This window comes from Salvia hispanica, chromosome 2 (genome assembly GCF_029641045.1).
Source record: "Salvia hispanica isolate PSC_SH4W2 chromosome 2, Shi_PSC_v1, whole genome shotgun sequence".
Classification (NCBI taxonomy): domain Eukaryota; kingdom Viridiplantae; phylum Streptophyta; class Magnoliopsida; order Lamiales; family Lamiaceae; genus Salvia; species Salvia hispanica.
Genome location: NC_142693.1, coordinates 1,490,114 through 1,504,645, shown reverse-complemented (window position 1 = coordinate 1,504,645; position 14,532 = coordinate 1,490,114). Strand labels below are relative to the sequence as shown.

The following is a 14,532-nucleotide window of genomic DNA, read 5'->3' as shown; positions in this document are numbered from 1 at the left end:
CAACACAAGAATCTCACCTGAAGATGAGCAGAAGGGCTGCTGTATCTGCAATCGATCTCGTTCGTGGAAGAGGATTTCTCAATCGACGGTCTCATAAAACGGGTATTCTCTCTCCTCCATCCTCTCTCTTCTCTTCCAAGGCTTTTCAACCTAAGCGGCGCCCAATAGATTTCAGTACTGTTAAAGAATTAGATGATGCTGTTAAATTGTTTGGGGAAATGAAGAGTATGCGGCCTGAGCCTTCTATTCTAGTGTACAACAACCTTATGAGTGTCAGTGTAAAGATTGAGCAGTATTCTTTTGCCCTCAATGTGTTCGATGAAATGCTTCGGATGGGATTCCCTGTTAATGTTTACAGTATGAATATCGTGGTTAACTGTTGTTGTCACTTGAAAGACATAAACTCTGGTTTTGCTATTGTGGCCTTGTTTTTTAAGAGTGGATACGAACCAGATGTCACGACAATCGGTACTCTCATTAAAGGATTGTTTTTAAAGGGTGAGGAGGCGGAAGCTGTAAAATTATTCGAGAAAGTTCTGGATTTAAAAGTTTGCGAGCCTGATAGTGTTATGATTCTGCACTTGATAGATGGGTTATGCAAAACTGGACAGGTCATTGCGGCTAGCGATTGGGTTCATAGATTAGAAAGTTGTGGGTGGAGACCCAACATTAAGGCTTATAGCACATTAATTGATGGGTTCTGCAAGGGTGGACAAATAGATGAAGCTTTTGAACTTCAACTTAAGATGACCAACAAGGGTATGTTACCCGATGTTGTCACATATAATACCATGATTAAGGGACTGTGTGACAATGGTAGGCATACTAATGTTAGAAACTTATTGAATGAAATGACCGATCTTAAGATATGTTTGGATGTGATTACTTTCAACATATTGATTTATGCATTATGTAAAGAAGGAAAGATGGAAGAAGCTGAGAATTTGTTCGAAACTATGACGAAGCACAATATATGTCCCACTGTGGTCACGTATAATTCACTTATTGACGGATTTTGCTTGAGAGGTGAAACTGATAGAGTAAAACAGTTGCTCAATTCCATGGTAGAGATGGACATAAAACCCGATATTGTAAGTTATAGCAGTTTATTAAATGCGTACTGTAAGAAGGGGAGTGTGGATGAAGCTCAACTTGTTTTTCTTGAAATGTCCGATAAAGGTTTGGTCCATGATGTGTATACTTATAATACCATGATACACGGATTATTTAGTGCAAATAAATTTGTCGAGGGATGGAAACTTTTTGAGGATATGGAAGATCAACAAGTGTGTTGTCCTAACTTGCGTACGTACAATGTGTTGTTGGATGGGCTGTGCAGTAACGGGGAAATTAATGAGGCTGTTTCGTTGCTGCGCAAGATAGAAGATAAAGGATTTACCCCTAATATTGTTAGCTACAACAGCTTATTAAATGGATATTGCAAAAAAGGAAGCGTGGATGAAGCTTGGCTTCTTTTTCTTGAAATTCCAAGTAAAGGGTTGGTGCGAGATAAACATACTTATAATACCATGATACATGGATTATTTAGTGAAAATAAATTTTCCGAGGGCTGGAAACTTTTCGAGGATATGGAAGACCAACAAGTGCGTCATGACTTGTGTACTTATAATACATTGTTGTATGGGCTGTGTAAGAATGGAGAGATTGATGAGGCTCTTTCATTGCTGCGCCTGATTGAAGATAAAGGATTTACCCCTAACATAGTCACGTATGGTACTCTTATAAATGCATTATGCAAAAATGGAAAACATGGCATTGCGATAGATCTTTTCAATCAACTTCTATCAAATGGTGTACAGCCTGATGCTTACATATATAGTATGATCATCGGTTCATATTGTCAAGTAGGGTCTTTGGAGGAGGTAAAACGTTTGCTGGTAGAGATGGAGAATCGTGGCTGTGGACCTAATCATGTAACATACAGGGTCATCATCGGGAGTCTGCTAAAGCAAAATGAGGTTGACAAGGCCAGATCATTCTTGGAAGAAATGCGTGAAAAGGCATTCCCAGCCGATTCTGCAACTTCTTCGATGCCAAGTGAGATGATTAATTCCTCAAATTGATGAAGGACCTAACACCCAAGGAAATTGTACCCTAATCCGTATCAAGTGGAGGTTAGTGAAATTATCACATTTCTTTATGCATAATAGTACTGTATCATTTATTGTCTATTTCATATCGAGGTATCCAAGAATTAACATGTTGTGCTGTATCAAGGTTCATGTTGTGTTAGTTTTCATGCAAACATCGTTGTTTCTAGTGCAGGGCGAGGATTTATGCAGCCTATGAGCCAAAGGTTTATGTCTCGTAGCTTCAAGCTGAGTTTGATTCTGTATATGCTTGTGATATACGGGTTCCCTATTGCTGCACGATTCCAAAAAACATTCGAATATTATGAACCTATATTTGTATGCAAAACTTGTTATATTTTGATGAGCTCAACTCAACAGTTTGTTGTTGGGAGCTTCATGAAGATCTGTCTTTGCATTGCATGGTTGAAGATGATTTATTCTTGTATAGTTATTATGTTTGTATCTCTCATAAATGGGTTATGCAAAATTGGAATATTTGCAACCTAATGTTAGGATGTATTAGCTATAAAAATGATCATTCATGAAAGATATTATAGGTCCAAGAAGATACTTATTTTACAGCCTTCTTGGCAAATTTTTTCTTAAACTCAAACTTAGAAAAGTACAAATATCATAAAGTCATATTGTTGTTACAATTTAATAGTTCAATTTTGGGGCAAAGAGAAGAATTATCATAGGATAGGCCACTGGAGAGGAGCGTTTTATAGAATCGAATCGACATATTATTAAAATTACTGAAAATTCATATATTAAGAACCTTAAATAAAATGGGGTAAATTGCCTTTAAAATCATGAACTTTCACAAAAGTTTGGTTTTTCCTGTGAACTTTAAATGTCGCATAAAAAGTCATGAACTTTACCGGGTTGTGCAAATTTCTCATCCGACTCGACCCGATAGTTTTCCGGCATAAACTTATCCTATGTGGCAGCCGGAACACAAAACGACGTCATTTTGTGTTTGTTGAGAAATAAAATAAAAAAATTAGAGATGAGAGGTAAAGGGAGAGAGAAGGGGCAGTCGGCGGAGATGAATTGGGGACGTGAATTGGAAGGGGGAAATGAATTGGGGCGGTCGACGGTGGATGGTTGTTGATGATAGGGGCGGAGAAGCGGGAGGAAGGGACGAAGGGCGATGAATTGGGGACTTGAATTGGAAGGGGGAGACGAATTGGGGCAGTCGACGGTGGATGGTGATGATGGGGGCGGAGCAGCGAGAGGAAGGGACGGAGGAGGGCGACGGAGCGCCGCAACTCCTACAGAGGCGACGGCGACGCAAAGAGGCAGAAAGTGGGAGAGAGATAGAGGAGGGGGAAAGAGAGAGAGAAGAGGGAGAAAGGAGGGAAAGAAAGAGAAGAAGGGCTTCAGGTGGTGCGTCGGAGCGGTGGCCGGCGATGGGCTGGAGGTGGCGGTGGTAGCGCTGGAGTGAGGAAGGAGATTTTCTTTTTTTAAATTAGGGTTAGGTAAATGAAGTGGAAGAAGAGTGAGTGACTGGAATGGGAATAAACACACTCAGCATCCAAATCAACGTCCACGTCAGTATAAATGCCAACATCATCACACTCCTTAGTCGGAATACCCTACTTGGGAAATCGGCACATGAGAGTAAAGTTCATGAATTTTTATGCAACATTTAAAATTCACGTGAAAAACCAAATTTTTGTGTAGAAGTTCATGAATTTAGAGGCAATTTACCCAATAAAATGTCCATAAATTTAAAATCACTATTCCCTTTCCCTATATCCAAATCTTAGATTGTAAAATGTCGAGTCTAATCACTTTGCTAGCCTCCATGATAATGAAATTAGGGTGTTTTTAGCCTAATTATTTTCGGTCAAATAAGTATTTATACTTTTATATAATTAGAGTTACATTGTTAACTCACCTCTAAATTTCTAACTACAACTAAATGATAGGCATTAAATTTTTAAATTAAAGGTGAAGATCATTCAACCCTTAGCATTAATATCATGCACAAAAAATATCAATGGGGGTATTAATGTTAATTAACTACAAAATTAGTTATAACTAACTTCTAAAAGAAATCTCAAAACTTTAAATTCATATAACATATATCAAATTAAAGATAATTTTATAAGGATTCCAACGATATCCTACATGCATATGTTCAGACGTCAAAATATGAAAAAAAATTTGGAAACTTTTAATTTTTTCCTATGGCAGAAATGTCGACATACTATATAAAATATGTCAATATAATACATGTAGAATGTCAATATAAGCAATGGTTTAACATTCTTAAAGCATTGTGTGGACATTCTCAAACCATTATGTTGATATTTTCGAAACACTATATTGACATTTTCATCCAAAACCTAATTTGGAGTTTTTTTTTATCTTTTTCGATTTAATTAATAAAAACAAAAATTACACGTGGCAAATTGTTGACCACACGTTGTCTAAAATCCTCTGGCCTTAAATTAGTTGTATTTAGCAATTGATCACTCCCCTATATAATCAATATAGCTATATTTACCATGGAGATGGTTATATTTCTAACTCAATACTTAATTGCTAACTATAATTAAATAATAGCCCTTAGATATTCAAATCAAGGACCTCGATCATCAGCCCCGAAATATCAATACGATAAAAAAAACGTCAATAAGGGTATTAAGTATGAAAAGGTGGATGACACTTTGTAGCTTCCACCAAACACGATCAGCACAGGTATAAATGTTGTCACATATAATACCATGATTAAAGGACTGTGTGACAATGGTAGAATAAAAGATGTTAAAGACTTGTTGAACAAAATGACAAATTCCAAGATATCTTTGAGTGTGTTTACTTTCAATATATTGATTGATGCATACAGTAAGGGAGGAAAGATAGAAGAGGCTGAGAATGTGTTGGAAACTATGACACAACAAAATATTATCCTGATGTCTTCACCTATGCTGCACTTATTGGTGGATTTTGTTTGAAAGGTGAAATAGATAAAGCAAAACAGTTACTTGATTCCATGGTAGAAATCGGCCTAAAGCCTGATATTTTTTTGCTATAGAAGCTTGGCTTCTTTTTCTTGAAATTTCCAGTAAAGGTTTGGATCATAATACACATACTTATAATACAATGATACACAGATTATTTAGCAAATATGGATATGCTGAGGGCTGGAAACTTTTCGAGGATATGGAAGTTCAACAAGTGTGTCCTGACATGTGTACTTAATATATTGTTGGATGGGTTGTGTAGGAATGGGGAGATTGATTTGGCTCTTTCAATGTTGTGTATGATTGAAGATAAAGGATTTACCCCTGATATTGTTAGCTATAACAGCTTATTAAATGGATATTGCAAGATGGGAAAAGTGGATGAAGCTTGGCTTCTTTTTTATGAAATTTCCAGTAAAAGTTTGGATCATAATACACATACTTATAATACCATGTTACAAGGATTATTTAGTAAATACTATAAATTTTCCAAGGGCCTGAAACTTTTTGAGGATATGGAAGACCAACAAGTGCGTCCTGACTTGCGTACTTATAATATATTGTTGGATGGGCTGTGTAGGAACGAGAAGATTGATGAGGCTGTTTCATTGTTGCCCCTGATTGAAGATAAAGGATTTACCCCTGACACAGTCACGTACGGTGCTCTCATAAATGGGTTGTGTAAAAATGGAAAATGTGATATTGCAAGAGATCTTTTCAATCAACTTCCATCAAAAGGTTTAGAACCTGGCGTATGCATATATAATATGATCATTGCTTCGCTTTGTCAAGATGGGCCTTCCGAGGAGGTAAAACGTTTGCTAGTAGAGATGGAGAATCGTGGTTGTGGGACTGATCAAGTAACATACAATGTCATCATCGGGAGTCTGCTAAAGCAAAATGAGGTTGACAAAGCAAGATCGTTCATTGAAGAAATGCGGGAAAAGGGATTCTCAGCAGATTCTGCAACTTCTTCGACGCCAAGGGGAGATGATTATGTCCTTAAATCGATGGAGGACCTTGAGCCCAAGGAAATTGTATCCTAGTCCATATAAAGTGTAGGTTAGTGACATTACCACCATTCTTTATGCTAATAACATTGTTGGATGGGCTGTGTAGCAATGGGGAGATTGATGAGGCTGTTTCATTGTTGCGCCTGATCGATGATAAAGGATATACCCCTGATATTGTAAGTTACAACAGCTTATTGAATGGATATTGCAAAAAGGGAAGCGTGGATGAAGCTTGGCTTCTTTTTCTTGAAATTCCCAATAAAGGCTTGGTGCGAGATAACTATACTTATACTACCATGACACACGGATTATTTAGTATAAATAAATTTGCCGAGGGTTGGAAACTTTTCGAGGATATGGAAGCTCACCGAGTGTGTCCTAACATGCGTACTTATAACATTCGAAAGCATTAAAAAAAAAAAAAAAAAAAACTCCCTCCGTCCATCAAAATCTGAACAAGTACACGGAGAAATAAAAAGGGAAAACAAATCGAAGCCTAAAATATTGAATAAATTAAGATATATTATAATGCGCATGGAGAGAATAGAATCCAAAACAGAAAGAACTAAAGACTCTCTCATACGTGGATTAGAGTTTGCCCACATAAAGCAGAACAATTCTCAACTATCAAATACGCTATACTATTAAACAAATCAATGTTCAATCGCAAAGCCAATTGATTCCCTTTCCTCACTTTCAATTTCACCTGCCGATTAAGGAAGATGAGCAGAAGGGCTGCTGTATCTGCAATAGATCTCATTCATGGAAAAGGATTTCTCAATCGATTGTCTCATAAATCGGGTATTCTCTCTCCTCCATTCTCTCTCTTCTCTTTCAAGGCTTTTCAGCCTAAGCGGCGCCCAATAGATTTCAGCACTGTTAAAGAATTAGATGATGCTATTAAATTGTTTGGAGAAATGAAGAGTATGCGGCCTCAGCCTTCTATTCGAGTGTACAACAAACTTATAAGTGTTTGTGTAAAGATTGAGCAGTATTCTTTTGCCCTTAATATGTTCGATGAAATGCTTCAAATGGGTTTCCCTATTGATATTTACACTATGAGTATTGCAATTAATTGTTGCTGTCACTTGAAAGATATAAACTCTGGTTTTTCTATAATGGCCTTCTTTTGTAAGAATGGTTTCGAACCAAATGCCGTGACAATCAGCCCTCTTATTAAAGGGTTGTTTTTAGAGGGTAAGGAGGCGGAAGCCGTGAAATTATTCCAAAAGGTTCTGGATTTAAAAGTTTGCGAGCCTAATGGTGTTATGATTCTGCACTTGATAGACGGGTTATGCAAAACTGGACAGGTCATTGCAGCTAATGATTGGGTTCGTGGATTAGAAAGTTGTGGGTGGAGACCTGACGTTTGGGTTTATAGTGCATTAATTGATGGGTTCTGCAAGGTGGGAAATGTTGATGATGCTTTGAAACTTCTACCCGAGATGATCAGTAAAGGTATTTTACCTAATGTTGTCACATATAGTACCATGATTAAGGGAAGTGTGATAATGGTAGGCATACTGATGTTAGAAACTTATTGAATGAAATGGCCAATTCCAAGATATATTTGAATGTGCATACTTTCAATATATTGATTGATGCATTATGTAAAGAAGGAAAGATTGTAGAAGCCGAGAATGTGTTGGAAACTATGACGAAGCATAATATATGTCCCACTGTGGTCACATATAATACCATGATACACGGATTATTTAGTGCAAATAAATTTGGTGAAGGCTGGAAACTTTTTGAGGATATGGATGATCAACAAGTGTGTTTTCCTGACTTGTATACTTATAATATATTGTTGGATGTGTTGTGTAGCAATGGAGAGATTGATAAGGCTGTTTCATTGTTGCGCATGATTGAAGATAAAGGATTTACCCCTAATATTGTTAGTTACAACAGCTTATTGAATGGATATTGCAAAAAGGGAAGCGTGGATGAAGCTTGGCTTCTTTTTCTTGAAATTCCAAATAAAGGCTTGGTGCGAGATAACCATACTTATAATACCATGATACACGGATTATTTAGTGCATGTAAATTTGCCGAGGGCCGTAAACTATTCGAGGATATGGAAGACCAACAACTGCGTCCTAATTTGCAAACTTACAATATATTGTTGGATGGGCTGTGTAGGAATAAGGAGATTAATGATGCTATTTCATTGTTGCGCCTGATTGAAGATAAAGGATTTACCCCTAACATAGTCACGTACGGTGTTGTCATAAATGCATTATGCAAACATGGAAAACATGGCATGGCAAGAGATCTTTTCAATCAACTTCCATCGAAAGGTGTACAACCAGATGTTCGTATATATAGTATGATCATTGGTTCATTTTGTCAAGAAGGGTCTTGGGAGGAGGTAAAACGTTTGCTGGTAGAGATGGAGAACCGTGGCTATGGGCCTGATCAAGTAACGTACAATGTCATCATCGGGATTCTGCTAAATCAAAATGAGGTTGACAAGGCAAGATCATTCATGGAAGAAATGCGGGAAAAGGGATTCTCTGCAACTTCTTCAATGCCTAGTGGAGATGATAATTTCCTCAAATCGATGAAGGACCTTGAGCCCAAGGAAATTGTATCCTAGTCCATATCAATGGGAGGTTGGTGACATTATCACCATTCTATATGAATAATAATACCGCATCAATTATTGTCTTTTTCACATTTGAGGCATCGAAGAAGTTAAAATTTCAATAGATTTAATCAAAAACTTCTAACTATACTGCTGATTTTGGTTCATGTTGTGCTGCTTTTCATGCAGACATCGTTGTTCCTGTTGTAGGGCGACTGATGCAGCCTAAGAGCCAAAGGCTTACGTCTCGGAGCTTAAAGCTGGGTTCGATTCTTTATATGCTTGTGATATGTGGAGACTGCTATATGCATTACTATATTTGGTAACTGTGAGAATTCAGATTTATTTTGTCCTTGCTAGGATCATTATAATACTACTACCAAATTTTCCTGCCTAAGAGAAATATTTGGGTTGGGTCAGGCAATAATGAAAATAACCAAGACTTAAGTAACCAAGACTCGATCACTGCTATCGCTCGACCCCTACACTTCGAATACACCTTCAGCCCCCTCGGTGCAGTCGTATCATCTATACATGAATGGGGAGATTCATGAAGCTTTCTCTCTTTACTGTGCATGATTCTCTCTCGTAAATGGATATAAATTTCTGATATTTCTGATTTTAATCTTTTATATATACGATCATATAGGAGGTTGTGTTCATAAAATAAAGTTGTTTCAATAAAGGTTGGCGGGGATTTTCGCATTTCATTATAATCACCTATCACTATTATTTTAAGTGAAACATTTCCTATTCGACACAAGATTTTATGTGTTTTTATTATGTCAATTGAGTGGATAAGGAATAAAGTACTCCTCCGTTAACCATGTAAGAATAAAAAGTAAAAAATTATAAATTTGATCACAATAACATAGTACTCCCTCCATTCCACCATAAGCAATCCTTTTTATTTTTATAATTTATTCTATTTTCACTTATCTACTTAATTCTCTCACCATTTGAAATAATAGTAGCATTATATTTGCAAACAACTTTATCCTCTTATTAGCTCTAATTTGTCCAAGTAGACTGTTTTTTATTATTCATTTTTTAACAATATAAATAGAGCTACTTTCATATAAATATGGGCATGCCCTTCTCCACGCCCCATAAAGGTGGAGCAGCCCACAACTATGTCCACCAATTTGTGACTCTATTTACTGGCGCATGATATAATGAAACTTTTCAAAAATTTGTTTTCTCCATAACCATTAAACTTGGTATATATACTATTGCGAACTTAAATAGTTCTAGAAATTTTTCCACCGGCAACAAAATTCGGCTACGTTTCATTTGTTATTACATCACATAGGATATGGTTTCCACTAGAAAATGATAGTGTATTATAAAGTCTCTAAAAGCCAGATATGGTTATCCATCACATTCTATTGTAGTTGGATTTTTTCTTTGATAGGAAAAAATTTATCAAATATTTAAGTTTGTGATAATATATGTCAATTTCAAAATTCGTGAATAATTACCAAATTTTTGAAAGTTCGTGATATTAGGCACCCATATCACTTAAGTTTATTATTTAATGATACGTGGTTGCCAAAATTACGTCCTTCCTCTATCTCAAAGTAGATGTACACTTTTATTTTTAGTTTGATGTTTAAAAGATACTCCATAGTCCATACTATCAAATTCTTTTATTTAGAAAAAACTTCTCTCTTGTCAATATATAAAATATATTTTCTCACTCCACTTAATATATTATTTAAATATTTAATACTCCCTCCGTCCCACCTTTATAGTCACATTTTACTATAAAAGTTTGTCTCACATTTATAGTCACATTTAGAATTTTCCATATTTGGACATAAAAGTTTACCAAATTATTCACTAAAATTACACCCAAATGTCATTATCTACATTAAAATAAATCAAAACAAAAATAAAAAACCAAAAAGTCAAAGAGGGACTCATCTTCAACCCACTCACTTCGTTTGTTACACACTTCATCATCTCATTTCATTTATTACACACTCCACCAATTCTTTAAAACCTGTGCCTTAACTAAATGTGACAATAAATGTGAGACTGAGAGAGTATATTATTATGAGATAGAGGGAATATTATAAAAATAGGATTTTAATTATAGAGTATCTTTGTATTTAAATAAATTTTGTATTTTAAAAATTGTTTCATTACTTGTGAATTGTATTCTCTTTCTTCAGATTCAGTCTCTATTTTCACATTCAATCTCACCAGGAAGATGAGCAAACGAGCTGCGATCGATCTCGTTAATGGAAGAGGATTTCTCAGTCGATGGTCTCATAGATCGGGTATTCTCTCTCCTCCATTCTCTCTCTTCTCATCCAAAGCTTTTCAACCTAAGCGGCGGCACACAATAGATTTCAGTAGTGTTAAAGAATTAGATGATGCTATTAAATTGTTTGGAGAAATGAAGAGTATGCGGCCGGAGCCTTCTTTTCGAGTGTACAACAAACTTATGAGTGTTTGTGTGAAGATTGAGCAGTATGCTTTTGCCCTTAACATGTTCGATGAAATGCTTCAGATGGGTTTCCCTGTTAATTGTTACACTATGAATATTGCGGTTAACTGTTGCTGTCACCTGAAAGATATATACTCTGGCTTTGCTATAATTGCCTTCTTTTTAAAGAATGGTTTCGAACCAGATGTTGTGACGATCAGCCCTCTCATTAAAGGGTTGTTTTTAGAGGGTAAGGAGGCGGAAGCCGTGAAATTATTCCAAAAGGTTCTGGATTTAAAAGTTTGCGAGCCTAGTGGTGTTATTATTCTGCACTTGATAGATGGGTTGTGCAAAACTGGAAAGGTCGTTGAAGCTTATGATTGGGTTTGTAGATTAGAAAATTGTGGGTTGAGACCAAATGTTTGGGCTTATAGCGCATTAATTGATGGGCTCTGCAAGGTGGGAAGTGTAGATGACGCTTTGCAACTTCTGCCGAAGATGAGCAGCAAGGGTATTTTGCCTAATGCTGTCACATATAATGCCATGATTAAGGGACTGTGTGACAAGGGTAGGCATAGTGATGTTAGAAACTTATTGAATGAAATGGCCAATTTTAAGATAACTTTGGATGTGATTACTTATACTATATTGATTGATGCATTATGTAAAGAAGGAAAGATGGAAGAAGCTGAGAATGTGTTGGAAACTATGACGAAGCAAAATATGTGTCCCACTGTGGTCACATATAATTCACTTATTGATGGATTTTGTATGAAAGGTGAAACTGATAGAGCAAAACAGCTACTTGATTCCATGGTAGGGATGGGCCTAAAGCCTGATATTGTTAGCTATAGCAGCTTATTAAATGGATATTGCAAGAAGGGAAGCGTGGATGAAGCTTGGCTTCTTTTTCTTGAAATTCCAAGTAAAGGTTTGGACCATAATACACATACTTATACTACCATGATACATGGATTATATAGTAAGAATAAATTTGCTGAGGGTCGGAAACTTTTCGACGATATGGAAGCTCGCCAAGTGTGTCCTAGCATGCATACTTACAATATATTATTAGATGGGTTGTGTAGGAATGGGGAGATTGATGAGGCTATTTCGTTGTTAAGTATGATAGAGGATAAGGGATATACTCCTAACACAGTCACGTACAGTGTTGTCATAAATGGATATTGCAAGATGGGAAAAGTGGATAAAGCTTGGCTTCTTTTTCTTGAAATTCCCAATAAAGGCTTGATGCGTGATAACCATACTTATAGTACCATGATCCACGGATTATTTAGTTCAAATAAATTTGCCGAGGGCCGGAAACTTTTTGAGGGTATGGAAGCTCAGCAAGTGCTACCGAACTTGTGTACTTATAATATATTGTTGGATGGGCTGTGTAGGAATGGGGAGATTGATGAGGCTCTTTCGGTGTTGAGCATGATCAAGGATAAGGGATTTACTCCTGACACAGTCACGTACGGTGTTGTCATAAATGGGTTATGCAAAAATGGAAAACATGGCATGGCAAGAGATCTTTTCAATCAACTTCCATCGAAAGGTGTACAACCAGATGTTCGTATATATAGTATGATCATTGGTTCATTTTGTCAAGAAGGGTCTTGGGAGGAGGTAAAACGTTTGCTGGTAGAGATGGAGGATTGTGGTTGTGGACCTGATCATGTAACATACAATGTCATCATCAGGAGTCTGCTAAAGCAAAATGAGGTTGACAAGGCAAGATCATTCATGGAAGAAATGCGTGCAAAGGGATTCTCAGCCAATTTTGCAACTTCTTCGATGCCAAGTGGAGATGATTACTTTCTCAAATTGATTGAGGACCTTGAGCCCAAGGAAATTGTATCGTAGTCCATATCAATTGGAGGTTAGTGACATTATGCTAATAATATTGTATCAATTGTTGTCTATTTCATATTGAGGCATCCAACAAGTTAACATTTGAAGAGATTTTAATCTAAAACATGTATTGAAACTGCTGATTTTGGTTCATGTTGTGTTTGTTTTCATGCAGAACTCATTGTTTCTAGTGCTGGGCGTGGATTGATGCACCCTAAGAGCCAAAGCTTTATGTCTCGGACTTTCGAGATGAGTTCGATTCTTTCTGTATATGCTTGTGATAACCAAGTTCCCTATTGCTGCATGATGCAAAAAAACTTTCAAATATTGTGAAACCATATATGTTTGCAAAACTAGTTATTTTTGATGAGCTCAACTCAACAGTTTGTTGTTGAGGATGCAAAACTATATCTGCACTTCGATATTCGGTAATTGTAGGATTTTTTTTTTTTCTCTTTTTTTTTCTTTTTTTTTTTTTAAGAGAATCGTCAATGGTTCCCCATCTACCCCATGTTGAATTCAAGTTATGGCTAGTTGCCGGCCAACTTCAGAGCTGGGTAATGGCTAATCAATCTGGGAAATTAATCCCAGATTGCACCTCCCAGGGTTCGAACTTGTGACCTCCAGGATACGGACGCGGTATCCTTGCCCCTTTACCGCTAGGCCAAAGGGCTTAGGGTTTGTTGGAGAACCTTGTGAGAAGCCAAGTGATAGTCAAGCAAACTCTACACGTCGCATTGAAGAAGTGAGTGCACGAGAGAATTCTGATGGTGATTGCACACATTCACAACTCAAACCAAAGCAGATTCAACAACCAAGTCAGATTCAACAGCCAAGTCAGGGACCACTCACGTACTTGGAGAGACGTGGTGATCAATGGGACCTCGAAGAAGGTAGTATAGCAGATTCTGTTATGCTTAGTTTTAATTAATGGGAGATTATGATGTAGTACAAAGATTAGGAGTAGTTCTAGATTGTTCTGAGGTAGACTATATATATGTTTGAACTTTGTAACATTCAGTATACTGCGAATGAAATACTATCTTCTTCCAATTGCTATTCATGGCATGTTTCTGCTTTACTTTCCTCTTCTTGAATTCATATGAATGCTTTCAGGGTTTAGGGTTTAGGATCCCTTTCTCTCTAACTCTAATTCTTCTTCACAGAGCCAAATCCCTCTCTCAATCCTCGCCATTTTTCTCCAATAAGAAACAACTATCTCTCTCGACTGTGTGCACTGTGCAGCGACTTCCATCTCTTTTTCTCCCTCTCAGCAATCTGTCAACCACCTGCTCCAGCCTCGCCGTCGTTCATCACCATCGGTAAGTTCCTCATCCCTAACCAACTTCCACACACACATACAAGCACCCTCAGTTCACAACCTCTGTCTCCATGTGTTAGAGGAAGAAGTATTTTGAGCAACTTCTTGCTCCAATCTATGGAAACACACGAATGGTAGAGCACAAGGATAAAGGAAATTTAACTGAAGGAATGCATTAATTTTTCTGATATCAACTACAATGAGCAAACCACTATTTATAGTGGAGAAATAACAACTTCAAAAGCAAATCCT

General features: G+C 36.9%; 3 protein-coding genes and 1 pseudogene across 6 annotated transcripts; all 4 read left to right on the top strand.

Annotated features, from left to right (window-relative positions):
• Nucleotides 1-2,454, top strand: LOC148931354 (uncharacterized). The gene is made up of 2 exons (XM_089063950.1): nucleotides 1-2,135; nucleotides 2,287-2,454. Exon 1 carries the CDS (start codon nucleotides 24-26, stop codon nucleotides 2,082-2,084), a length of 2,061 nt encoding a protein of 686 aa, XP_088920076.1. The 5' UTR covers nucleotides 1-23; the 3' UTR covers nucleotides 2,085-2,135; nucleotides 2,287-2,454.
• Nucleotides 2,455-4,828: 2,374 nt separating this feature from the next.
• LOC148931353 (uncharacterized) lies at nucleotides 4,829-6,114 on the top strand (annotated as a pseudogene).
• Nucleotides 6,115-6,745: 631 nt separating this feature from the next.
• LOC125208607 (uncharacterized) lies at nucleotides 6,746-8,680 on the top strand. Of its 4 annotated transcripts, none has more exons than XM_089063887.1 (3): nucleotides 6,746-7,496; nucleotides 7,706-7,770; nucleotides 7,879-8,680. In XM_089063887.1, exons 1-3 carry the CDS (start codon nucleotides 6,804-6,806, stop codon nucleotides 8,678-8,680), a joined length of 1,560 nt encoding a protein of 519 aa, XP_088920013.1. In that variant the 5' UTR covers nucleotides 6,746-6,803. The 4 variants fall into 4 exon arrangements, with proteins under 4 accessions (XP_088920013.1, XP_088920010.1, XP_088920011.1 ...); XM_089063884.1 differs by having other exon boundaries at nucleotides 6,746-7,578; nucleotides 7,683-7,791; nucleotides 7,900-8,680; XM_089063885.1 differs by lacking the exon at nucleotides 7,706-7,770 and having other exon boundaries at nucleotides 6,746-7,539; nucleotides 7,857-8,680.
• A 2,170-nt stretch (nucleotides 8,681-10,850) lies between these two features.
• Nucleotides 10,851-13,985, top strand: LOC148931352 (uncharacterized). Its single transcript, XM_089063881.1, has 2 exons — nucleotides 10,851-12,987; nucleotides 13,135-13,985. The coding sequence occupies exon 1, from the start codon at nucleotides 10,884-10,886 to the stop codon at nucleotides 12,969-12,971; it is 2,088 nt and encodes a 695-aa protein (XP_088920007.1). The 5' UTR covers nucleotides 10,851-10,883; the 3' UTR covers nucleotides 12,972-12,987; nucleotides 13,135-13,985.
• Nucleotides 13,986-14,532: the final 547 nt, after the last annotated feature.

Coding starts and splice junctions, on each gene's coding strand:
- LOC125208607 (XM_089063884.1), top strand. CDS start 6,804: ATGAGCAGAAGGGCTGCTGTATCTGCAATAGATCTCATTCATGGAAAA. Junction 7,579..7,682: donor CACATATAGTACCATGATTA/AGGGAAGTGTGA, acceptor ATATATTGATTG/ATGCATTATGTAAAGAAGGA. Junction 7,792..7,899: donor TATAATACCATGATACACGG/ATTATTTAGTGC, acceptor ATTGTTGGATGT/GTTGTGTAGCAATGGAGAGA.
- LOC148931354 (XM_089063950.1), top strand. CDS start 24: ATGAGCAGAAGGGCTGCTGTATCTGCAATCGATCTCGTTCGTGGAAGA.
- LOC148931352 (XM_089063881.1), top strand. CDS start 10,884: ATGAGCAAACGAGCTGCGATCGATCTCGTTAATGGAAGAGGATTTCTC.